We start from the raw sequence: 26703 nt of genomic DNA, 5'->3' as shown, positions 1-26703 counted from the left end.
GATTAGTATGTTCCTACATTAGCATGTAGAATTATTTTCCTCTATAGTATCAACACACTATTAAAACAGTTGCTACTTTTAGTTTTTGGTCATCACTTAGAAATACGCTTACAATACTGTCAAGCAGTCAGTCAACCTAAGTGAGACATCACTGTCATTATGGGTATATTGTTCCCCAAAACATCTTTGCAAGCCTTAGAACTTCCCTCAAGCTGCTTTAATTTATTATTGTCAAACAACGGTTCTAGTCGCTGCTTGTCTGAAATGTGGCAGTACAGGTTGTTTCAGTGCAGGAAGGATATTTGCCTAAAATCTTCATGGCCTGTTTCAAGGTAGATGTTGAAACAAGCTCCTGCAAGACTGTTGCATTTTGCACAGTTGATTTAAAGTGAATCCTACAAGGAATACTGTATATTGCTAAAACTGATATCTAACATTACTTTTAGAAAGTGTAAATATCTTCAGTTTTAACAGTATGCCTGTGCTTTAAAATGTCCTGAATACATGTGACACTTCTCTCATGTTGTCCCTGTGAAAGCGCTGTCAGTCCTCGACCTATAGAAACCTCCAAAGTATGGCTTAATGTTGTAATGAGATTATGGTCTGCAGATATCTATAAGCACTGCTTTGCTGGGTCCAACTGAATTAGCAGTGCAACAGGAAGAAAGGGCCTCTCTGTGTTAGTTGCTGTAGTTTCCATGCTCCTCTGTTTACTCAGCAGTAGGCTAACCCTACTGTCAACCCCTTTCACTGTTTTCCACTCGCAGCAACACTGCCTCTGCACACCGACACAGAAAGGTACACAAGCACAGTACCATGCTCAAGGTGTTTATGTATGAAAATTACTTTTTCTGATGCGGAAACTGTATCTGTTCCATGTGTGTGAAGCAGATTGCATGGCAATAGATTAGGGTAAGGGTTAGGGTAACGCTATGACGTATGTATGAGGTTTTCTCTCGTGTGTAGGCCTCTTTTTCAACATAATTTGTATAACTGGCCTGAGGACTGGATTAGGAATGAGATTTTGGCCGTGCTATTACAGGATAATGTCAACATATGTGAATCCTGTTATCAGATCAGTTATAATTTCCTCGTTCCTCTCTAGTTTTGTGTGATCGTAAGGCTTTTTGCCATGACAATCTTTTCATTCCCTGACCAAAGAAACTCTTCCACAGTTGTCATGTTGAACTCTGCTGTTTTCCTTTGTTTTTATCTTAGGTAAGTGTGTGAAGGTCCAGAGGAAGCAAGGTCTGGTATCAGGCTCAGATAGCAGCAACAGACACTCCCCCAGCAACAAGAGGAGCCTGGTTCCCAGCCCTGTGGCACACCGGCCCTTGAGGGATCGCATCATTCATCTCCTGGCCTTAAAGCCCTACAGGAAACCTGAGCTGCTCCTGTGGTTGGACAGGGAGCGGGCCAGTCCAAAGGACAAGGCTGACCTGACCTCAGTGCTGGATGAGGTGAGACATTTAGCACGTTGTTGACTAATGATGAAAAAGACCCAGATGCAACAAGTAAAAGAAAATACCAAATAAAAATTTAGCTGCTTCTAGCATCAACTGATATCAGGTGAAGGACTGAAACTACACAGGATAAATTAGTCCCTCACTTGCTCTTTTCCTAATGATACTAATGAACAGACTACCGCTCTACAGCTGTAAAACTCATGCCAGTACGTTTATTTCAGGCATACTTCCTGTGTTCACAATGTTTGAGTGTCCCACTGCAGTTGCCAAGTGGAGACTGTGCCGCCGCTGGTAGCTGTAATTAGGACTGTGCTTTAATTATCTTTGGAGGAGAAGATTGTGTTTTGACAGGAGAGGGGTGGGGTGTCTCCAGCTGGGATCTGACTACTTTCAGAATTGAAAGTGGTTGGTTTGGCTAGATTTGTATCAGCCGGATTAAGTTGTGTAAGGGCAGGGTTAAACTGTTTACCACGGAAACAATACAGCCCCACTCCAGAAAGGTCTTGTTTTATTTAAATATAAGGTGGAGCTGGGGCGTTGCAGGTTAGCACACATTGGTGGTTTTAAGACCTCCGCTGGCCTCTTTTCCTGTTGTGTTCTCTGCTCTTTCTGTTGCTGTATTTACATTGGGAGCTGTCTGTTTTTTAGGTAGGTAAACTGAACTCTAAAGACCACAGCTACGCTCTGAAGGATGAGCTCTACAGACACGTCCAGAAAGACTGGCCTGGATATCTAGAGGAGGAGAAGCAACTCATCCACAGGCTCCTGATCCGGTGGGTGTCAAGTTAGCCATAATGCATAAACGTCTTGTGTGAGAGAACTGGAACTGTACAACAGAATATTCTGTTTACTTTCCTAAAGCAATAGTTCAACATTTTGGGAAATATGCTAGTTAGCGTAGCTTAGCATAAAGACTGGAAACAGAGATAAACAGCTAATCCACCTACCAGCATCTCTGAAGCCCACTAATTAACATGCTTTATCTTGTTTGTTTAATCCATACAAAAGCCAAGCTTTAGAGGTGCTGGTAGGGGTTTTTGTTACTTCAGGGCAGAGCCATGCTAGCTGTTTCCCTCTGTTTTCAGTCTCTGTGCTAAGCTAAGCTAATCATCTTCTGGCTGTGGCCCTATATTTACCACACAGACATGAGAGTGGTATCCATTTTTTCATCTAGCTCTCGGCCAAAAGGCAAATAGGCGTATATCCCAAATTGTCAAACTGTTGCTTTAAAGTTCTTTTCGACCTTTGGAGGCCTGTTTGGGCAGATAATGCAGAAAAGACTAAGGGATGAATGCGTTTTGACAGTGCTGGCAATAATACAAAAAGGCCACTGAATTAATGTAGAAGTCTGCTGTGATCATGTTGAAAAGGGGTGCTTCTAAATGACTACTTCTGTGCACTGATGAATCTCTTAATGGACACATCAAAGCGGAGGAAAATATTCCCTGCACCGTGTTGCCAAATGGCATTAGCATGGAAGGGCAAGGCTGAGCTTTCCAGGGTGAGCTTCCTCCCCTCGTACGTTTCCCTCTGCCTGCCAGTAAACATGCAGGCCATGTGCTTCATGAGCATTTTGGAAAAAGCACAAGTCATGTTGGCTGATTGCACAACCCCACTGTTCACCACCCCTGCTAAGTGTGATAAAACTGTGATAGCCTGTAAACACTGCAAACCCCAGATCTCTTTCCTCCATTTTTTTTCATTTGTCGGAGCAGGCTTCTTTATTTGGGTTTTCTTACTCCCTTCATTTCACTTCTGTAAAGTAAGTAAGTAAAGTAAAATGTTAAATGCTTCTGAACTGCACCCACACTGACCATATGATTAAGAGGGTTGCATGAATCCACTTGGGGGGTTGTGTGACTTGTTGCAGCGTCTGTTTGAGGAAGGAGCTGTAGGAAGCAGATTAACAGAGAAGAGGGTTTGGTCCTACAGGAGGTGAAATCTGGTGCTATTGTTCTGCTCACTGGCCTGTGTTTAGTCTTTGTGGCTGCCTCCTGTAGACTGCATCACCACAGACATAAAACATAAACACAACACATACGCATGCAAAAAGCCTTGATAAAATTAAAACAGACGCACAGTTTTGTTCCCTCTGTGGAAAAAGCTGCCACCGCTGTCTTTTCCCTGTGTGACATAATAAATGATAATAGCTCATAAATCTGCCAAAGAACGCTTTATGACCGACATACTGTCTCTTCCTGTTTGGCTTTACAGGCCATTTACCTCGCAGTTACTGTCCAACTGAAAGTGCTGTGTTCTTAATATTTCTTTAGGAAACTTCAGCCACTCCACAGTAGCCAGTTGAAGAGTCCCCAGTCCAACCATTCATTCCACAAAACTCCCGGGGACTCTCCTTCCCGACTGAGTCCAGCCAAGAATCTCTCCGTGGTAATTATTCACCTTGAATGAATTCTCCTTTTTCCTTACTTCTTCTTTCTTAGAAGACAGAGAATAGATAAGGTATGTCTCTTTTTGCAGCATGCACTACTGGAATTATGATATTTCTGCTATAGCTCTAATTACACTGAGTAGCTTCAGACTGAAAATAGCCCTTATTGGAATTGAAAGAATAGTTCAACATTTTGAGAAACATGCTTATTTGCATTGTTATCGAAAGTAAGATACGAAGAGCTTTAAGGCAGAATGAATAGGACTGTCCTAAATGTGTAAACAAAAATAATCTCCCTCAGTCATTACTTATGACCCACTAAAAGTGTGTGGTGGTGTCTGTACTGCAAAGACCCAGCCCTCTCCATGTAGTTCCTTATCTTGCTGTGTTTGGGACGTCTCTGGGCGTAAACCTTTGGGGAGTGGTGTGTGGCCCCCAGCCAATAGCAGCGTCCAGGGCATGAGGACGGAGCTCTATTTAAAAAAAAAAAAAAAAAAAAAAGTAGCGACCAGGTGCCAGATCGTAAGCATCTTAGAGAGGCCATTGACTCACAGAGGTGGGGCCAACTTAGAAACCACAAATCCTACTCATTCTGCCTTTAACATGTTACATGCCACACTATTTATTTTTCGGGATAAACCGTCACAAACCAACTGACACTCCATGAACTTACTAGTCCTGCCCAAGAACTTGGCACATAACCACCTGTGAAACATAAAAATTGTTACCTTTACACTCCTGTTTTTGTAAGGATTATACAAACAAGATGTAACATGCTAATATGGGAGCTGCTGTTACCTCTCAACAGAGCAAGGCTAGCTATTTCCTCTTGATTCCAGTCTTGATGTTATGCTAAGCTAATCAACTGCTGTCGTAGCTTCATATTTACCAAACAGATGTGAGAGTGGTGTCAGTCTTCTCATCGAACTCTCAGCAAATAAACCTATTTCCGAAAATGTCAAACTATTCTTTTAGAGTAAATATCTATTCATGCACATGTGACAGCCACTTTTGTTGCATCTCATGTGACCTGCACTCTAACATCCAAAAGTTAAAGCAAATCAATCACTATGTTCCCTTTTTTATCTCTAGAAACGACCATTGCCCTCAGACCCATCCAACTGTCAGACCCCCAAAAAACAAAGACTATTAGACCACTGTTTGCCCCTGCAGTCACCCTCTTATGGTGACTGCGGCACCAATGGGGCTCGTAGCTCCTCCAGTCATGGAAACTCTGGTGTACAGGTCAAACTGGAGTTCGACAGAACCAACAATCATCTCCAGGGGAGCCCAAATCGCCTCTACTCACCGCACAAACTCAGTGGGTCTTCTACTATTCCCAAGCTGGAGAGGACAGAGCCAGCCCCTACTGCACCCAGCTCTAAGCGCCCACACACTGACACGTCCATTTGCACTGACCAACAGTTCACCAATGGCCAACATAAAAAGAAGAGGTCAAAAAAGCACAAAGACAAGGAACGCGAGCGCTTAAAACCAGACTGGATTGAGACCAGTCCGGACCTGAAGCAGAATCAAGAAAATCTCAAAGGTAAATGGCCATAAAACTATAAAAATGTCTCCTCTGAAAGGTTTTGTCACACTTCATGTTTCCTACTGTGCTGTCGTGAACCTGCTTTAGATTATTTGTTCGGGCTACGACATTATCAGCTTTCTTTTAGCAAAGAGGAATAAAATCCTGAGGGTTGTGTTATAGTTGCTGCTGAAAGCCCACAAAGACCAATTCATATATTTTCATTTGAGAGAGCAGTGAGTGCTGTTAGGACTGCAACACTTTCTCCGCCCTCCGGTCCTCACTCCTCGCTCCAGTCTGTTGATGATTGACTGTGAAACAGCTGGGTGACCTACGGTCGAGCGAGTCAGCAGGCAGCATTGCCTCCTACTCAGAGCTGCTGACGTGACTGCTTGCCTTGGATCAGGTCTCTTATCGGAGGCAGTGATAAATGATTCCATCAGCCTTGATATGATGGGCGCATTATCGCATTTGCATTGGCAGATTGCTTTAACCTTTTTTTTCAATGTGTGTGTGTGTGTGTTTTTCCTATCTACAGACCATGAGGGAGAAAAAACACCTGTCAGTCGAAACTCAGCAGAGGAACTTCCTGACTATTTAATGTAAGATAAATACACACTGCTATATGGCACAATCCTAGATTCAGAAGGGTTTTATGATTCTCGAATGAAAGCCAAATAAATGTCACAACATCACCGGCACGCATAAGTCCTTGTTGATATTATCTGTCACTGAGGAGTTTAGGTTTCAGTGTCTAACCCACTGTTGTTGAGGAAAGAAACCCACTTGTCCCTAAAGGGTTAGGTTCAGCTTCAAAACAGTCACATAAACAGAGGAAAGCACAACACATGTCTAAGTGAGCTGTCACAGAGCTTTCACTGAGAATGACTTCACAAACAAATGATCTTATGGTTACATTTATACATCTGGTCAACACATCATGCTGTTCACTCAGTGACGTGTCAGACCTCCCACTCCACTGTTCTGCAGTGCCATCTACTGGAAGGTCTGGGGAAAACAACTTGGTTTCAAGAGATCACTTTTACTTTTAACAGCCTTTAATACGTCTTTTTTCTTTCAGAAAATACAGCATCATAACAGCACTGGAGCAGCGTCAACAGTACAAGGACGACTTCTGTGCCGAGTACGATGAATACAGAGCTCTTCATGACCGGATTGGGGCTATCACAGAGATGTTTGTTCAGTTGGGCTCAAAGATCAACACTCTGTCCCCGGGAACACAAGAGTACAAGGTGCGGGTCTGGACCAGGAGCCTTTAACTGCTCCATTTCTAATGAAACACCAAACAGTGAACAGATGAGATACTTGGCATCCTAACACTTCTTCATTTTGTAATCTTTTCAGCTTATGGAGGACCAAATACTACAAAAGTATCGGAAGTATAAGAAAGTAAGAATTATTTAAATTTGATCACATTTCTTGTAACTCTTGTAGCACTGTACACTTGGTCTCATGCACATATGAGATCCACTCATGTGAACTTATTTGTTCTTCAGTGAGGATTTAAAAGAGTGTATGCATTTACTCATTTTCTTGCATTTAAAGTTTTCTCTTGAGTGATCCAGTTCAATATACATTACTGAAATCAGCAAAAATAAGAATTCAAAATGAATGAAACGCCTTATCACTATGTTGAGCATCATGGCTTGCCAGCTCACTGAGAGGTTGGACAACTTCTCCTTTTAGATTTTATTGGCGTGAGTAATTTGGCACAATTTATACAGCTCAGTAGCTGCTTGGAAAATTCTGCGTCAGTCAAGGTTTTTAATGCAGGCTGCTCTCCAGGGGAACATCATCTGTTAAAGCAACTGACAGTTTAACATCACCTGTAATCAAATTTATTATCATCTATCATGTCATGTCCCCTGGACCACCTCCCATGTTAGTCAGGGTCACGGTTTTGCTTTAGAAAGATTTTTGGCATCTAGCGTCATCTCATCCCATTCTGACTTGTTTTTTGACATGGCTTTGATAGCCAAGTCAGCTTTTTTTATACAGCCCAGTATCACAAATCAAAATTTGCTTCAAGGGGCTGTACAATCTCTACAGCATACAAAACCTTCTGTCTGTAGTCCCAACTCAGATAAGAAAAAAACCCCAAAAATCCCCTTTAACAGCAAAAAAAGGAAGAAAAGGAAAAGAAACAGAGGAAGGATCCCTCTCACAGGACGGATGCAACAGAAGTCGCATGTACAGAACAGATCAACGAAAAATCACAACCTATACAAAAATACAGATATATGTAGATTGTAAAACAGAAGTGAAGAGTGTGGATCCAGGAGGATGTTGAGCAACTTCAGCTGTTGCCAGATAGGTAGAGCATGAGCCACACGACCTCCTCTTAACCATGGAGACCTGGAAACAGGCCACACAATCCCAGCAGAGGCGGCACAGCATTCACACAGAGCTGTGGTAACATCGTAGAGTCCCCTTATATCACCAGGCTACTGAGTTTTTATGTTTTTGTCATATTTCTGTGAGTGAGATCTGTCCACAAATGGATCGGAAAGACGAGCCTTATACGGCAATGTGGGGGTTTCAACTATGCTAATGATCAACTCGCAGCTGCTCGAGAACAGGAGGCGTTCTTCAAGTTGAAACAAGCAATTCATTACAAGTTTGTGCAGAGAGTTTGCTGATTGACAAGAATAATGTTCTTGCATGAGGCTCATATTGTTGGATTTTGATGTGCGCGACTGAAAGCTGATGCCCCCTTTTTTTCCCTTTCAGAAGTTTCCTGGGTATCGGGAAGAGAAGAAGCGATGCGAGTACCTCCATCAGAAACTGTCACACATCAAAGGCCTGATCACAGATTATGACCGAGCACAGGAACTCTCCTAGCAACTGGCCTCTGCACTCAGCAGGGTGTAATATGACTGGACCAAAAGACTCCTAATAGACCTAAAGACTGCCCAGCTGGGTCCTGGAGTCGCTGAGACACTATTCACTTTACTGCTCCGAGTGTCAATGGAATCGAGGAGCAAGGTTATTTTTCGTAATTGGGCTGAGACCACCGACTCGTGATCAAATGTTGCCCTTTAACATTATGGTTTTCAGCGATGAGTATCACTGTAATGGCTGGATTCTGTTCTGCTGTAAAGGGTCAGATGACACAGTGAAAGCCAAATCCCTTTTCTTTTTCACTGAAATGCAAAAAAGATGCGATCCTTCCTGCTTAAATCGCATTTTTATTCTATCCTTTATCTCGTCACAACTGAAAAGCGTTATAAAAAGTATTAAATTGATGGTACAATCAATCAATCTTAGGGGAAATCAAATGCTACTAAACTCTTTATATTTAACACACAAAGTAATTTCTTTATTTGCTGATAAAAAGTTGACGTCACACCAGTTATTCATTAGTTACAGTAATAAGATCACATGTAGTTGTGCCACGAACAGTTTCTCTCAAAACACAATGCAAACACAGTATCATGCATGGAAAAACTACATTTCTGCAGGACTAAGACCCTTCAAAGACTTCTCAATGTATCACTAAAAAGCTCACAAAGTGAAGTTTAACTCATGATATGCAGAGTTGTTTCCTGTTACAGAATCCGTGGTTAGGACCAGTTTATTTTGGCTTTGATCATAAGGAATTTTACTCTGTAGCTTTCTGCCAACGTCCGGTTTCATTTCTAAGAAATGTTGGAATGCCACACAACCATTCCTCCCAGTACCGTGAATGCTGGTTTCAAGATGGTGCTTGTGCACAAATAAGTGTCAGTTTCACCCACATGTAGCCTACCATGAACTGCCTTTTCATTATCAACAGGTCTCTCAAGTCTTCTGGTGACAGGTTTATTTACTGATCCACAGTACACACAGTAATCACGCTTTAATTATGCTGTGGATGAATGAGGACGAGTCGCTCTATGAAACATCGCTTAACCTGCAGTTTTAAAAGCTTACAGGGTATTTATCTGGGTAAATCAAGCACCACCAAACATTTTCACTCAGTATGATTTTACTCTGAAGTCTTGATGAGGGATTTAGTTGAACAATAATTCACTTCAGTGAGCGTTACATATTGATGTTATTCTGCTTGATGAGACAGAGATGCCTTAAACACAGCAAACTGTGTTATTTCTAGCCCCACGTGAGGCGTGGTGAGGATGGCACTGTGGGTCGGTCACTCGGTTCAAACCACTTTGGTTCAGTTGGGTGTGAGGAGCAGGCTGACCTCCAGAGGCTGCTAGCAGGGCTTCAAGACTCTGGACTTTAAGGACTTATTTGTACCCAGGAAGGTACATCTGAATAACTGCAACCTGTCATTTTATTTCACCTTAATTAGCTGTGGCCTGAAGTAGGAAATAGTGATCCGATTTCAGTGTTCTCTGGATGTTTGCATCACAACTGTTGTCTTAATGATGGCTAAAAATGGGAGAATGAAGCTAATATTTGCCTTAATATGTATGTTCACACATTTCCATAATGACGATATCCCTGTCCTGAAATGTTCTTGGGTTTAAGCTGCACCGTTTAAAGTGTTCTCAGACTATTTCTGTAAATGTCTTTTAGTTTAAAGGAAAGTTACTGGATAGTTGTTGTACAACAGTCGCCTAATCTGTGTTTCTTCTTGTTTTTAATGTACGTCTTAATCATTTTCTGTTTTAGCTTCATTTCTTGTCTCATAATCTGTCAGATAATCATGAACTGTAAAGGAATTTAATTCACTGTCCAATCCTATCAAGCACCACTATCAAAAGAATCATTGCAGAAGTCTATACAAATTAATGTGCTTTGCTTATCTTGATTTCTCAATGCAAATACTCACTGGGCTTGTTTCCACATATATTTTTAACTGTTTTTCATAAGTTAAATGAACTTTTTACATTTGGTATTCTGGGATGTTTGAAGGATTAGCAACAGTCGCTCTGTCTTGGCACATATGAACGTTTCCAGGAGAAGAATATTTATTAGCAATGACTATTGGAAAAATGAGAATCACAAGCCCAGACTTTTGAGCATTAAATATCATCAAAGCTTAAAAAAAAGGTGGATTCTTAAAGCTCTGGTACACCTACACAAATGTTCTCATTATTCTGACTGTTTGACTCTCTTCTCAGGACCAGATCTCTCACACTTTTATGCATCTTTTGTCAGTATGCATTTTATTGAGCTTTGCAAATGTGCTGCGTAGCTCAACCCGACCTGAGAAAACGTCTGACCAGTCAAAAAGATATTGAATCTAGGGCAGCGGTCCAGTTGCCCTAGATTCAAGCCTCCTTGGATAAGCATGACCTGGATGACTGTGCTTTGTTTTGGTACTGGATCTAGAAATCAATGAGGCATGGTTCAATTGTACTTAAAGACAAGAGCAGGAGGCCTGTTAGATAAACAACATGATTTATTTGTGTTTCACACATTTTTTCATTCATAACAGAAAGGTACTGAAACATTTTTTAATAATGGCAGGAAGGAACACGTCTACACAACACCACTTAGACCACGAGACCTTAAAATTAATAACAATTTAGAGAACTAATTCAAGTTAAGGGCTTCCCACTTAAGTAGTATTGGTCAATTGTACAATAAACATGTGATCAAACAAATTGCATCATGGGTGACAAAAGGCCTTCTCAAGTGCTAACTGTGATGTTTTTTGTTTTTTTTTTACTGTTGCAGGACCTAACTACTGAAGGTGCCTTTTCACTCAGAGCAGATTCACTCTGCATCTAACTATCATTGGTATTCTGGAAAAAAAGAAAACGTGCGCCAGCAGTATTCACACATCTGTAGTTTCACACTGTTTTCAAAGTGCCGAGTTCATCGTTTTTAGATTGAGTTGATATCAGACGCCTTGTAAAGTGTATTCAGTGTATTGGCTCTGACTTGATATCATAGTTAAAATTACAATTTTCACCACACATGAAAACTTGACATTTCAAAAATGAGAGGTTTTCAAGGACACAGATTAAAGTGCATCTAATGTTAGCTTTTGCATTCAAGGATATTCAAAAGAATAGCCTGGATTTTGTTTTAGTTTCCAATTCCAGCCCAGCCAACTATTTCTAGAAATTACATGCAGGTGCATTTAATTGGTTGGTTGGTAGTGGAAAAACAATGTGAAGTCAAACATTTTGCCGGTTTGAAATGACTTCAACTGATCTACCTAGGAGAACAAATTTCTTTATTTATTGCTTTCTATGTGTTTGTCCTTTTATGGGATTCATCTTTGCATAGTTAGGTTCATTTTTTTTCACAGCAAAATTCAAAGTGGTGAAAGGGAAATGGAATATATTTTTGCAATTTTTAAATGGATGCTTTGTCACAACGCCATCCCTCTTCAGAAAAGCTTTCAGAAAAAAAACGTGTATTGTTGTCTCAGTATAATTAAAAATAAAGCTCTTTTCAATTCAGCAAAGTGTCATGTTTCCCCAAGAGGGCAGTGTTACTCCATTTCTAAACTTGTCCAAAGTTTTCCACGGATCACCACTCAGTTAATGACTATTAATCATTAAAATACAAACATGTATCTTTTTAAAACCACAAGTTTAAATCAATATGTTTAGTTTTTAGTTTCATTAACTTTTCAATCAAACGTGAGAGTGAACACATTTAGTCATGAGATCTGAATGACACCAAAACGTAATAAATACCATGTGCACCTGCAGCTTTAAAACTTAAGCTCTCACTATTTACTAGGAGAAGTTGGAGGTTCCTTGTTTGTTTGGTGCTACAAAGATAGAAAACATACAAACATACAAATCCTAAACAGAATATTGAGGATTTAATTGTAAACACATCTACGTTGTCTTTATTAAAATAGAAACATGATTTAAGGGAGGTTGTGTGCTCAGATGTTTCTTTACACTTTTCTTTAAATTAACATACAGTACAATCTGATGACAGTTAAAGTCTAGGCCATGTCTCAAATGGCAGATTGATTAGTAAATAACAGGTGAGGAAATCTCCTGAAATCTCTTTTCTTTTCCCATCTGGAAGCACGTTTGGCTGAGAAGCAGCTTATTCATCACATGAATCATGGAGGTAAAACTTTTAGCAGCATTTGTATCACAAAAATGCAGGCAGAGAACGGCAGTGGGCTCAGATTATGGTCTTACTTAAAAAAAAAAGATAGGTGCAAAAGCAGATGCATAAACTTGCATCAGGAAAGAGCCCTTATCCTGCAAGTACATGACTTGTGACACTGCTGGTGTTATACACTCACCCAGCACTTCATGAGTTATACTTGTACAATCTAATGTGATCCGTCACAATAGCTCTGTCACAAATGTTGCCATCACAAAGCTAATCATGTCTAGTTTTGATTGACACTGTGAGAGAGGTTGTAGATTGCAGAGGTGTTTCTATTGAGAGGCGTTTCTAATATTCTGGCCACCCCATTTATACATAAATGAGAGGGGCAGAATATTAGAAACACTTGTCAATATAATGCCCTGCAGTACACCACCACCATCCACTATGACCTCAATAATAAACATGAAGTAGAATTATTACCTGAATTATTCTGACATTGTCAACAAAAGCTGAACGATCATGAGCATCACACAAGCACAATTCATGGCAGAGCTGGATTGGATTACGTTGTACAGGCGTACCTAATGAATTGGCCGGCGAGTGTGCGTGATGTTGAAGAGGACAGGAATGCACACAGGTTTGGCATCGGCTCTGATGAGGTTGAAAAAATATAATAGGCTATTATATAAACTTTATTTGCTCCCTTTGAAACCAGGGCTTCAAACTTAAACTGGTCCCCAGTCAGTGTTTTCTCTACTTCAAGTTTCAAGTATGATGTAATCAGTTCAATCAGATTTTTTGAACAAAACAATCAAATCCAGTCAATCCAGACACCTGCAAGCCTTTCAGTTATTGCTGGCTTGAGTTTGGTGTATAACATACATGCTATTCCAATACAAATGTTAAAAAATGTGCCTGTGATGTGTTGCCTAATCTCATTGTGCACCAGGTTGACCTTAGTCCACCATTACAGCTCCAGCTAGATGACACTATAAAAACAACAACCACAACCTGTCATGATAGACCTTTTTTATCTGCTGTTAGTCTCTCAGTTTTATCTCCACCCTCGTTATCACGGTTTGATTCTTAACTTGGGCTGCACCAGGGTTACAATCCCAATCAGTGAGGATATCAGACCGCAGAATCCCACCACTCCTGCATTTGACTGATATATACCCAACCTGTCTAAAGGAATGAAGAGATCACATACATTTTTCAGCATGTCCAAGGCGACAGCCGGATGTGACTTTAGGCTCTCGAAAAGCAGAAAGAGAAAAGCATCCAGCTGAGGGATGATGACGTCAGCCACTTCAGGATTCTCTCTGAGATGCTGATCCATTTTCTGTCTAAAGTGTTTATCTCTTACTCTCTGTGCCATTAGCTGGAGGATTACATACACATCTCTGGTCAGATTCATAACGAGCGAGAAGAAGTAGCAGCGGGAGGCGTTTAGGCTCCAGCGTTCCTTGTCGATATCGCGGATAAGGCCGACACTTCTGGCCCAAAGAATATTGTCACAGATAAAGTAGAGGCCGCGGTTGATGTTGGCTGTGGTAAGGCACAGGCACAGCACTCGGTCAGAGAGTTGCATGGTTCGCTTAGCAGCCTCAATGGAATTTATTGTGTTTCCAAGCCTGAACACTGACAAAGGAGGAAGAAAAAGGGGGCATTAGAGCAGCAATCAACTTAATATGAAATGTCAGCTCAACATTTCATAGTAGCAGTCTGCTATTTTATTCTTTTATATATTAGTTCCTCTGAGGGAAAGATGTCACAGTCACCTTTTAATCAAGTGTGTTTACATACTGTGATGGCACCTACTCTAGCTGAGGCTCTTCTTTGCATTATTTTGGCGTCATTCACAAGCCACTATCACAAGTGAATTAGCCTCTTGGAAGCGCTGTTTTAGACTCACAAGTCTCCTTCACCTATAATTACTGCTGCAAGACAAGCCAGGCGTATGTGCAGGAGAGCCCTGTGGCTGCAGCTCTGAGACAGAACAGATAATTAAGTGGTGCACCAGAAGAGCCCAACCATGGCTCCCAATACAGCTTTATTGCAACAGCATCAAGAGAGACCAGGTCTTTATAGCCTGACCTTGCTCTAAGGCAGCACCTTGTCCTTCATTTGCATGTGGAGCTCGAGCCAAGTCGATCTCTGAAAAACTGCAATTCATATTAAAAACCGCAAAATGTCAAAGTTCAAAAATGTTCAAAATTCAGTATCTATGAGCCGTCGAGAGCAGTCTTAAGTTCATGGCGTTACAGCCACAGCTGGTGCAGTCACCCACACAATCTGTCTCAGATCACAGTGGGGAAAAAGCTACAGTGTTCAACTCAGTCATGAACAGCCGTTAGCCTGGTATGGCCATGGGGCTGAGAGCACATAGATGCCACCGAGAACACAAAATAGCCAAGTTTTAGTAAACTTATAGAAATCTCAGTGATATTTGTACTGTAGTTTTAGAGGGAATAAACAAATGTGACCTGACACAAAAGCCACATTTGTTGCTACTGTTTAAGCCTTCATCTACTAATTAAAACTGAACGCCAGACAAGATGTGTCGAGTCTGTGAATTTTGCCACCTCTGCTAAACAATCAACCCTACCATGGCAATAATAGGTTGGAAGGTCGTGCAACAATGTCTTGCATTTTGCTCACTTCAGCTACATTTCACCACACTGCTTGTGTATTTTTTACAGCTGTAAATACACATCCCTCAAATTGTACATCCTGTTGTTGTTTTTCATGACAATGGGAACCCAGCACTCTGGAATATGTAATTATGATAGCAGATAAAAGGTTTATGTATTTTACCATTAAATGCTCAATAGCACTTAGGAACAATTGTCTGGAACAAGCCCTGTTCTACTTTAGTCTATTAAGGAGGCTGTTGAAAAGAAGCCTCTTAGAACAGAGGTGGCGGTTCAAAAAGTTTTTGTAAAACAGATGAGTTTATTGAATTATTGGCAACAGCCTGGAGTTGCTGGAAGGTGGAGAAAGTCAAACAGTTTTAGATGTTATGTGCAGTGGCTCAGTTCCCATCTCGTAGCCTTAATGAGAGGACAGTCAAGAGCTCATCCTGATCTTGCTGAGGAGATATTATTGTGTTTACAGTGAGAATCGGCAGTGACACAGGGTTGCTGAGGGCACTTCAGAAAGAAACTGAATAATTTCACACACTTATGCAGCAGACCACAGTGCTATCATATATTTGACAATGGAGGAATTTAATGATGAAAAAGAATACAGGCTTTCTTTCACTTCATTTGTGCATGTGCATGCATGCAAGTCTATAAAACAAATGGTGAATATATGTAGGAGGATTAGTGCACTGGCTTCACTGAGACTCAGTAATGTAGTTTACACCAATGTATACAGATAGAAGGAAAATGGAGAAAATCAGGAAAAACTGGTTGGGCAAGCTGCAATTGCAGGTTGTAAAAACAGAGAGCTGGTTGTGCAATGATAGACAAAAAATGAAATCAACATTTTTCATGATCAATTAATTGTTTAAATCATTTATCAAGAAAACAAAAAAAAATTGGTTAGTTCCACCTCCGCAAAAGGCAAGGACGTACAGCTTTACTCCATTTTACATAATTGTACATTCTTTTTGGGAATTTTAAGGAGCATTTCTCACATTCTAGACCAAAGCATTCACCAAAATAGGGATTATAGGGACTTGTATGGTAAGCACACCCTAATTAAGTTTCTGTTATTCAATTTTTAATCTGAACACATGGTACATGAGTACATGATGACCCACAAGAAGCTTTACCTTCATTTTCTGTTGGAAAAAATCTTAATATTGTAATTTATTCAGTTCATTTCGTTTATTTACTTTTAATTACTGTGTTCCTCATTTTGCTTCGGACCACCAGAAAACACCTCAGGAGCAACAAACCCAGCTTTAACTACTGTCGCTACTGAAAGACCCTTCCCTCACTTTACCGTCATAGATATACTCACATTTTCGTCCAGCGCTCATGGTGCCTTCAAGGCTTTTAAGTTTTGCCACAAGCTCCTTTCTGTCGGAGTTCTTTCGAAGTAAATATACCGACAGTGCACACGCATACTGGGTTGCCCTGAAATAATGAAAGAAGACGGAGAAAGTTGGATTCAGAGCCCTGAGCACGCGCTGCTTCTGTTCCAGGTTTCTAACAATAAAAACAACATCGACAGTTCACGACCGGGTAACAAATACTCTTAAACCACTCACCTGAATATACGGTCCCTTCCTTGACTTTGGTTTGTGAATTTCACAACCGCGTCCATGGTTAAGCCGAACAAGAACAAGTTGTTCTGGTTAGCTAAGTCAACCTCGCTAAAACACGGACCCGGAGGCACGTTGACGGAATCTCTCTCTCTCTACCGTTGACAGAATGTCATTTACTTGTCTTCAGTTCACACGACATTAATGTTGTGGTTCACCTAACGTTGATGACTAAAACTCAAGCGGATAATCTGAATTTTGAAACTTTTTCCACGTTCACGCTAAGCTAACTTTCCTGTTGGTTTGGTCGATACATGACAGCTGAGCAGCAAGTACTTGTTTCACTACGGACAGTTATTCAACCGGACCAAATGCCGAACAGGTTTTGTTGACGGACCAGCGCGTTTCTATTGGCTGTTATGGAAATGTACATTTTATAATAGTCGTAGTTATAGTTTATGCAAGAAAACAAAAAGTTCACATGCACGTTTAAGTAAGAGAAATGCCAGTTTCTTAAGGACCTACTAGATTAAAAAAGCAAAACAATGTAGGCTATGTGACCATAATGCACATTGTAAATAAATCAATAAATCGGCTTCGACGCATGAAGTCCCTATAAATGTCTTACAGGAATTTTCCACTGAGTTTCGGGTCGCTTGGAGAAGCATTAACGTCTGTCTTACATGTGTTGATAAACTGAGATAAACAGAAATATGTACCTATATGTTTTAAACGAAATGGGGTAATATGGCAGTTGTTACACAGTGGGTCAGATGCCAAAAGTAAAACTGAAAGCATTTTAAAAACTCTTGAATGTGTGTACGTTTGGATGTATTATATTATATGAGCATAGATTTTCTAACAAAGGTTTACTGGCACAGTGTGCATGATAAAGAAAGTCATGGATGAACTGAACCTAATACTTAAGCAATCACTGGTGGACTGCAAAAGTGCCCTTTTGATGCGCATATGGTAGATAAAACATGATAAACTATCCTCTTTGTTTGTGTCCCACAATCACAGCTGTGTGCCTCTCTCTCCTCTCTCTCTCTCTCTCTCTCTCTCTCTCTCTCTCTCTCTCTCTCTGTCTCTCTCATACATAAAATTGACTTGACTTGGAGCAGTATTCAAGAAAATGTGCACAATGCAGTGCCATATAGGCTACCCTACATGCTGGAAAAAGGTTCAGAGCTGTTTCTCCATAAATGCATTACAACTTTCTGTGTGCTGCACTGCATGCAGCTGGTGCCATTTTTAATCTTTTCGCCTTTGTCCCTGAAACATCTGGCGTCTGCCACTGCAAAGAATATGCCTTCACATCTAAAATGATGGACTGAAGATTGACTATGCTACTGAAAGTTTTTTTATGTCGAAAAACTTTTCATTATTCTCATAAAATATCATGATGTTTGCAATTAACTGTTGGTTACACACTTTGAATGACATGACAGTGTGAGTTTAAGACAAAAAGGGATTTTTATGATCTACTATTACTCAACAGTTGCATTTGTCTCAAGGCAGATTAACTAGACACTGAAATTTTCCTTTACAGAGAAGATAGAAAGAAACAATAGATAACGAATTGATGAAACATTTTTGAAATTTCAGATTTTGTATTTTATGTCCATATAGCTGCAAAACAGTAAATCAGTTGTAGGTTAATGCATCCCATTGTACCACTGCCAGTTCAGCCAGAGCCACATGGCCCCTGTTTTAGATGAATTGCTGTATGTGGCAATAATACGTTCAATGGTCTCAGAAACATGTCTGATTTTATTCATCTAACTGAACAGAGATTATATGACAGTTCACCTGGACTTCATGAATGGGTTAGGCTCCTACTGGTTCACAGCTTGCCTCTCTAGATATGGGAAGATACTTTAACTTAAATGTGTCATTTTCTATGATGTCTAATAAGGATCAAGCATTACCTGCCAATCAAACACATAGGATGACCAGTACTGTCCCAATATCAAAATCCCATCCATCAACCTCAGTGTTTTTCAAATTCAATCTCTATTACAGTAAGTCAGTCAGTTCAAATGGTTGGTGGAGAGTTTTCTGTGTTCTTTTTAATGTTAAACAGTCTGGTAAGATGAACTTTTTTATATATAAAGAACAGTATCCAGTCAGAATCAAGCCTCCAGTCCTGGCAATGAACCTTCACAAATGTTTTGGCAGCTTCAGCACATAAGGACATTTGAGGACCTCTGCCAATAAAATGAAAATGGGCTAAAAAAAATCAATACACATTCAGACACACAAACATAAATAATGAACTCAAAAGTAACAAAACAAAAACCAGAAGGGCACTCTGAGAGCCCAGACCTCCTCCAAGGCCAACAGTCCACTCTTTAATGATTTGTAAATCTGCAAGCACAAGCTTCACAGTCAGTTTTATTGCTTGTTCTCATGAAGGGTAAAATGTGAATCTCTTTCCTTAATACCTCTGGTGGAGTTTGTTGCAGACAGCTCATATTTGGATGTGATTAAGAGTATATTAAGTTGGATAATATGTGTGTATTCACATTTTCATAGCCACACCTTAGTTTGAGGGAAAAAGCGTTGTTGCAATCGTGGATGATGTTGCAATTGTAAGCCGCTGTCCCTGAGTGACGTTTGAGCAGCTACATGTGTGGGTTACCTCAGAGCACCACAGGTACAGTGAATGTGGATTGTGATCCAAAGTCACAGTGTTTCTACGACATGCCATTTTTTTTGTCACTATTGAACTTTAATACTGTCTACTGGATTTTAAGATGTATGTCATTTATTCTGCCAGGGTCAAATGCCCTTTCTCATGAGGTTAATTAAAGTGAAAAATAATTAACCTTTCATGTGTCACCATGACATTTTAGAGCTACTGTAAGCATCAGTCTTTCTGAAACATAAAATACTTGATGATTTTCTAAAAACCCTGAAGGTGATTTAACAATACTTTACACTATGCTGAAAGCATTTCCACAATCCTCAGAAAGTCCTTGAACTGTCTGGATGGAGGATTAAACGTAAATGTAACAGTAATACATTAGAAGCACAGACTGGACCACAAACGTATCGTGCCCTGACTCTCAGAGGCTGCAGCCACAGAGGGTCTAAGGACAGAGGGTGTCGTATGCTGTATAGACTGAGGTGAATCTGTGGTACGTGATACTGGGCTGTGTAAATGAAACTGACTTTATTAAAAAGATTCTTTTCTACAGTTTGGCCACGGCTCGTACTGTTTAGTGAAAATGTTCCTAGCTGCTGGCCTTCTAGAGAGCCATTACGTTGCAGTAGAGAGTGGAGGGATGTAACCCTGAGCCAATTCAACACACTCATTGTTATTGTAACGGTGAGTCAAGCTTTATTTTTTGTATCAGCATTATTTTGCTTCTGCTGTGCTGTAGGTTAAATTGTAAATCTGTTTGCACTCATATCTTCTGGACTTCGTAGTTCATGCAGTTGGCTCTCTGCAGTGTGTTCGTGCACTACTTCAGCGCCTTCACAGTGGGGCCAAAAGTCGATCTCCTATTTATTGGCAAAGAATCAGCTCCAGGATGTGTACAGTAAGATAGATAGATAAGTTTTATCTCTTGGGTTTTTGTTGTTGTTGTTTAGCTCTGCTTGTATTTTGAGTTGCATTTTCTTGTATTAAGTTTCTCTATAAAGATTTTCATCTTGATTGACTCAGTGAGTTTACGTGTGCTCTAGTGTCCTGGTTATGGTCATGTCATGTGTTGTGCATGTAAACATCATATCCTGGTTTCCAGAAACCTAGATACAGTATGCTGCCTGGAGTGCCCCACTGAACCAGGATGAAACACCCGATCCAGATTTGTGTTCATTATTTGTTGGTACAGAGCAGAGTGGCTAAGATAGTGAGAAATCAAATCATATCTGCAGGCAGAGGATCAAAAACGTGGGTACTGTTATGATCCTGTATACTGTGATACGAATAACTAGGTTTTATGTGATCAATGTAAACACCATATCCTGAATATGATCGGGATCATCTTTCATGGGGTATTACGTCCACAAGTATTACAATGCACAATATTTGTCGAAAAAAGCAGCAGCAGTTGAAACTCTTTGACGCAAAAGAGATGATTTATCTATATTGTTTTGATTATTTTAGCATTCTGATATTCTTCCTGTACATCATTTACATCCTTTAGCACCTTTTACTTTTCTGTTGCTCTGGTTTTTCCATGTGGGTCAAGGCCGTAGTGCGGTGTGCTTCTTGTTAGTATGTTTTGCTTCTGCCCTCTCTCCCTCCTGTGCTCCTCCAGGTGCCCTCCCCTCTACTGCAGTGGGCGGTGGAGCGTGGCTGCTCAGCAGGGTCGTATAAAGAGGAGGTGTACCTGGCGCTATTGGGCAGCTTTTAATCTGTGTGTGTTGCTAACTCGAGCTGTAATGTACTCAGAGTGGTAGCATTACTCCCTTCTCAGAGAGAGATTAATTTTTTTTTTTTTTTTAAGTTTTTCTTCTTAGTAGCTTACTTTAGCTTGTGCTATTTGTGTATGTATGGATTGGATTTTTTTCATGCTGCTGTTGCTAGTTTTGTTGTGAAAACTTCTTTAAGTTATTAATAAATTGTTTGAGCCTATACCTCTTGGTTTCCCTGCTTCATTTTTCCCTGTTTATGCTTTGTTGCTCTCGTCCCCTGGACATTCTCAGGGAAAATAACAGTCAGAAACACTGTAAGTCTTCCACCATTGCAGCAATACCAAAAAATAACAATATGCCACTAGGATTTGACCAGCAAGGGTTTTTAAAGTGTGCTTTTTTTAGCTTATGTAGCCACCAGCTTATAAAAAAAGAGTCTATTGTGTTAATCTTGAACTAAAGAATTTCGGTGATTATCCAACAGCAAAGTCAAAATTTACTACGATAATAAGAATAGTATGCACTGATAAAGTGGCCATGCAACAGGATTGGCTTTTATGTAGCATTAAACTGACCAAATGAAAGATAAAGTTTCACATAACTCCACAATTAAAAGCCTAAATGACCTCATTCTTCTGCGCCTGAAGATACAGACGGAGTGGAAAGTGAAAGGGTCATTTTTTAATTTGGTGTGTATTTAATAAATGGCAACCGCCTGATTAGTATAATATAGATTAGTATAAGACGATAAGTTGGGCTTTTTCATGTTATTAAAACAATGGTGGGACGTGTGGAAAGAGGGCTCCTTGGAATTTCCTCTCTGTAATCTTGGTGACATGTGTCGTATCATGTGCTGCTAATATATTGTCTCCACTGTCAACGGGTTGTCCACACACCAGCGTGCCAGCTGCTATATAAACTGTCCATAATTCCACACACGGATTTCTGTATTATGAATGTGTTTGGAAGAATAAGGCTAAAATGTGACGTTCGCAATTCCCCTGGACTCTTTGTAGATAAGGTCAGTCTGCAATATCAGCTGGACTCATTTCCATAGAAGCAAAGCCATTGTCGTGGAGCACAACAAGTGACCTTGAAAGAATATCTCATGCCTGGTCCCTTTTGATAAACATGCTGTCATAAACAGTATATCTTCAATTACAAATTTAATTTTACAGACATATGCAGAGCTTATTTGAAACAAACTTCAGAGTGTGACTTTGGATGACATTTCAGTGCTGGCTGTCAGTAAATACAACTGCCATAGTTTCCTCAATAAAAACGACTCAGCACCAGATGAAGGGGGCAGCGCACTGTTATATTTATATATTTAAAGTCATCTGACAGCGTTTCAGTCGGTGAAAGTGTTTGCCAATTTTGAAAAATTTAGTCGAAGGTAGAGGACTTTCAGAGTGTTGTTATGGACCTACTTAGGGTACTTCCACTGAAGTGAAAACTGAAATTTTGCAACAAGTTCTTAGCAGACTTCTCAGGAGAATGATAAACAAAATAAGCAGGAGCATGAGAGAGTCCTGAGACACCGCAACGAAAAGCTTCCTCCTGGATGCCCAGTGTTATTTGATGACAGGTAAAGTCAGATAAGAAACATTTAATCTTAATATGCAACAACCAATATTAAATCCAGCATTCTCCAAAGAGGCCACCTTCATTTCTTTGTAAGGAAGTTTATTCAAAAGGGCCTCACCAGGGAGGACAAGTGGTGCCATAAAAGCCCAACTGTGGGCAAGTCTGTAATTCTTACCTATCCAAAACCAGTTGATCACAATTTGTCAACAGTCCACTTTGACTGAAAGTAGGAGAACTGATAAAAGCATAAAAAATACACAAAAATATACTCGGGAAAGCTAATTACAAAACTAATTGTACTTTTGCTTAATTTCCATGTCTAATTATACAGTTTACATGTTTTGGGGGTTTAATGGTTAATGTGTATTTAGCGAAGAAAAAGTACAAACAAAAGTAACTGACTATGAGAGTGACTAGTGCTGACCTTCCATGTGTCCTTCAAAACCATTAGATGAAGCCATATAGCATTCACACTCCTCCAGTATTAGATATTTAGCAGCAAGCGCCTACATTGTTACATGATAGAACTGACTCATAGCCATATGTTCATACGTGAGTCCAAGCTTATTCCTGAAGTACATTTTCAAACACCAGAAGTTGATTAATGGGCTAGAAGAAAAACACGAATAGCCATAGATGAAAATCACACAATCAATAGTCCGGACCAGTGCAGGCATAAACAAACACACACACACAACAATGCATTTACAGGGATCTCGTGCAGACCCATATGCCAAAGGGGAAAAAAGGATGTGAGACCATTTTTAAAAAGTGTCCGCAATGGGAGCAGGTCTGATTGAGTGTGCGAGGCTGTTCCATAATCTGGGGGCTACAACCTCAAACACCCGATCTCCCTCAAGCCTCAGCCTCAATCGTGGAAAAGCATAAAGGTTTCTTTCAAGGACCCGGGGGACTTCGGGGTACGTATGAGTTCAGAATTGTAAGTCAGACCCAGGCCGTTCAAACCCTTACACGCAAGTAACTTTAAGTAACTTAAAGATGATTGGAAGCAGTGAAACCTGAAATGCTCTGGAGCAGCTTTCTGTATTATCTTTAACCAAAATCTGCACTGTTTTAGTCTTTGAGTTTCAGTGTCCCTGCTGTTCTTTTTGAATGATTCCTACCAGTTGCTTTGTAGACACTACTGTGTGACTATTGTCATGCGCTTTTTGCAGCTGTACAACAGCAACACTTCAAGGACTCTGTGTGCTAAAGCAAGCAGTGATTTTATCGTCTGAATCTCCTTTACTACTGAGGAGCACAACTCAGTGCAGAACACTATATAATATCATTTCTAATTTTAACACAATGTCTCAAAACAGTATCCAGGTCCATGCAGGAAGCATTGCTTTTCCTAGATTATAGTTTTGAATAGTACAGCAAATGCTTCATATGCTGAAGTGATATATAAACATGATGGTGACAGCACATCTCACATGCATCAATAAGCTGAAGCTACACCTAAAGGCAAAAAGGTATTTTTCATGAAAGATGACACTGATGTATGAAGCTCACTGGGACTCAGGTCATGGAAGCCATATGTGGGGTTTATTTTGTCCCTCACGATACCTGAGGCACCGAGGTACAGAGCAGAGAGGAGCTACATTCACTGAAAACTGCCACCACACACTGTACTGCAGCTTTTTTTATGAATTACAAATACATGCTTAACATTGCCTTCACGAGGGTCAATGATCCCATTCTTTTTTAACACTTTTAAAGTGGTGCACTTGGTTTACAAAAGCTGGTGGTATTTCTATTTTTTTTTTTATTTCATTTTGATTCCTTTTCAAGAGAGTCCAGATAAGAAAGATGGAGAAATGGTCAAAGATAATAATAGTCTGAAAATGTTATCTTGTCAAGCATGCGGACTTTGTACCTTTGTACCTGGTACCTCTCAGGTAAATATATACAGATAATCATGTCCTTGAGACTTTCCAGCTGAGCACTTAATGTATCACTTCTCATTTGTACTCACATTTAAAGTCAAACCCCACTTCCTGCAGTCCAAAAAGACATTTAGCGGCGCCCCTTTTCAAATATATATAAATATAATACAACATGTAAGCTTCAAAACAGAGTGTGCATTTCTTTAGTGAGTCAATGGGAAACGCAACAAGCAGCTGCTGCGGGACTTTCTCAACCAAGGCAAGTGGCTTTGGGGTCTTCAATGAATCTTTACAGTGATATGTTTCCCTAAGCCAGAAGTCCTTCATTTTCTGACATTATATTAAATATGGCACCGCAAGTACAACCTCCAGCATGTGATCTGTCAATCTACAGACCTGCATTTACACTCCAGTGCTGCACCTGACATGTTGTGAGGTTTGTATTACTTACAGTAATAGTAATACACCATTATATAAATATTTTAATCCTATGTTTGCCTCAGAGCATCTAACAGCACGTGAAGGGTCAAAGCAGGAGACTACAAGACTTTCTTGTCATGCTGTTGCTACGGCATTGCACAATTTGCAAGACAATTGCCAAGGGGGTCTGGAAGATAATTACTACGCTAAAATTGGCATCATGAAACATACATTACCCTGCAATTATGAACTGAAATCCAATCACAAGTCATTTCTTTAAGAGCATACTCACATATCATTCTCTTGCACTGTGAAATAAGCCTCCTGCAATAGATGAATCATTTATACAAGAAAAATGTCTGTCGTTGATCATGATGTTCACCAAATTCAACAAAATGAATGAACTTTTCTTGTGTATCTCAAATACAGGATTTTATTTTGCTGTTAATATGAAGTTTGTGACCTTTGTTGATTATCAGTGTTTGCAGATGACTTATTGACTTTCAAATTATGGTAGAAGAAGGTTAGATTTAATAGCCACTGAATCCATTATGTCTGCTGTAGTATTGTACAGCATTATTAAAATATTTGTCTGGAATGTGACTGCATTAATGGATATATAAATAAAAAATACAAAGGTATTGTATGCAACCGTAATAGTCCGAGGTCATTTTAAATGCCCATTTCCTGTAGACATGTAAAAGTGGTTATGACTCACTCGTCATTTTGACTCTCAGTAAACTTTATTCTTTATTTCAATCCCCTTTAGCTTCCTCGAGGCAGTCAGAAAAAGTCACTGACCATATGAGCCTATGCACACTTTGCATGTCTATTCATTTGTTTATTTATTTATCTACATTATTCTTGGACTGTTTTTACTTTTTCATGACTTTTAATCACCTTACATTTGCCCGACCTCCATTAGAGACAAGAGAAAAGTGACAGTTGTCTGTGGCAGTTCTAGTGGCTTGTTTCATTGCTTTTTATTCTTATGTTTCTATTCTTATATTCCTACATAAATGCAGACACAACAATTGTGCGTGTTGTATAATCATTTGGATGCCTAAACATCTATCTAACAGCAGCCTAAAAAAAAATATAAGCCAAAACAAGCCAAATATAAAGATCGGAACTTAAATGAAATTACTCTACATATGAATAACAGTAGAAGTAGTTTTTACTCTACTACAATCTCCTTACTCCATGTTGCTAGTTACCTTTCAGATTACACTGTCCATTGCAAACCACATATCTCAAAATGTGGTGATTTTCAACGCTTCTGATAAACTGAACTTCTCTTGGACGTAAAATGCATTGTCACAAAGTGGAAAACAGGGCTGTTTTTTCTGGTCTCGAGATAAATTGACATTTTAGAAATGTGTGGTTCTCATAGAACAGCGCTAAACATGTGATGATCTTGTAGTAGTCATAGCCTAGTAATACTACTACTACGATTACTGCTACTACTACCAATTACAATAATAATAATAATAATAATTATAATCATAATCATAGTAAACACCTGGAGGACATTTCCCAGACGTCTCCTTAACATAATTAACATAATCCACTCACAGCCTTTTGTCTCCTTAGCTACATGATTTGTTAATCTGATTGGTGGTTAGACTGTGATAGACTGTGATAGACAGATGGTTCATCCAATTACCTGCTGAGTATTTTTTTTGAATGCGCCAGTCCTTTTCTAAACAGTTACCATGGAGAAAAATGATGGTTGGTGTAACAAAGCATCTGGCACTTCATGTAGGTGTATTACACTTATGAGAAAAAAACAGTATATAGTAGTTTTTCAACAAACAGCGTATGGTGTGTTA

General features: G+C 39.8%; 2 protein-coding genes across 2 annotated transcripts in view; one reads left to right on the top strand and one right to left on the bottom strand.

Moving 5' to 3' along the window:
• Nucleotides 1-11777, top strand: part of LOC121607484 (RNA polymerase II elongation factor ELL) — a 28367-nt gene extending 16590 nt beyond the window's left edge. Inside the window, exons 5-12 of the mRNA XM_041938309.1 lie at nt 1219-1460; nt 2115-2239; nt 3740-3854; nt 4948-5404; nt 5925-5988; nt 6468-6639; nt 6752-6796; nt 8138-11777. Coding sequence (XP_041794243.1) covers nt 1219-1460; nt 2115-2239; nt 3740-3854; nt 4948-5404; nt 5925-5988; nt 6468-6639; nt 6752-6796; nt 8138-8248 — 1331 coding nt within the window. The 3' untranslated portion in view covers nt 8249-11777. The remainder of the gene's footprint in view (nt 1-1218; nt 1461-2114; nt 2240-3739; nt 3855-4947; nt 5405-5924; nt 5989-6467; nt 6640-6751; nt 6797-8137) is intronic.
• pex11a (peroxisomal biogenesis factor 11 alpha) lies at nt 10746-16918 on the bottom strand. Its single transcript, XM_041938310.1, has 3 exons — nt 16614-16918; nt 16364-16479; nt 10746-14032 (listed from the first exon to the last, which is right to left on the bottom strand). Exons 1-3 carry the CDS (start codon nt 16667-16669, stop codon nt 13464-13466), a joined length of 741 nt encoding a protein of 246 aa, XP_041794244.1. The 5' UTR covers nt 16670-16918; the 3' UTR covers nt 10746-13463.
• Nucleotides 16919-26703: the final 9785 nt, after the last annotated feature.

The sequence above is a fragment of the Chelmon rostratus genome, chromosome 6 (genome assembly GCF_017976325.1).
Source record: "Chelmon rostratus isolate fCheRos1 chromosome 6, fCheRos1.pri, whole genome shotgun sequence".
Classification (NCBI taxonomy): Eukaryota; Metazoa; Chordata; class Actinopteri; order Chaetodontiformes; family Chaetodontidae; genus Chelmon; species Chelmon rostratus.
The sequence above is the reverse complement of the archived record's forward strand: the minus strand, read 5'-3'. Positions and strand labels throughout refer to the sequence as shown.

Coding starts and splice junctions, on each gene's coding strand:
- pex11a (XM_041938310.1), bottom strand. CDS start 16,669: ATGGACGCGGTTGTGAAATTCACAAACCAAAGTCAAGGAAGGGACCGT. Junction 16,480..16,613: donor GGAAGGGACCGTATATTCAG/GTGAGTGGTTTA, acceptor TCATTATTTCAG/GGCAACCCAGTATGCGTGTG. Junction 14,033..16,363: donor CATGAGCGCTGGACGAAAAT/GTGAGTATATCT, acceptor CTCCTTTGTCAG/TGTTCAGGCTTGGAAACACA.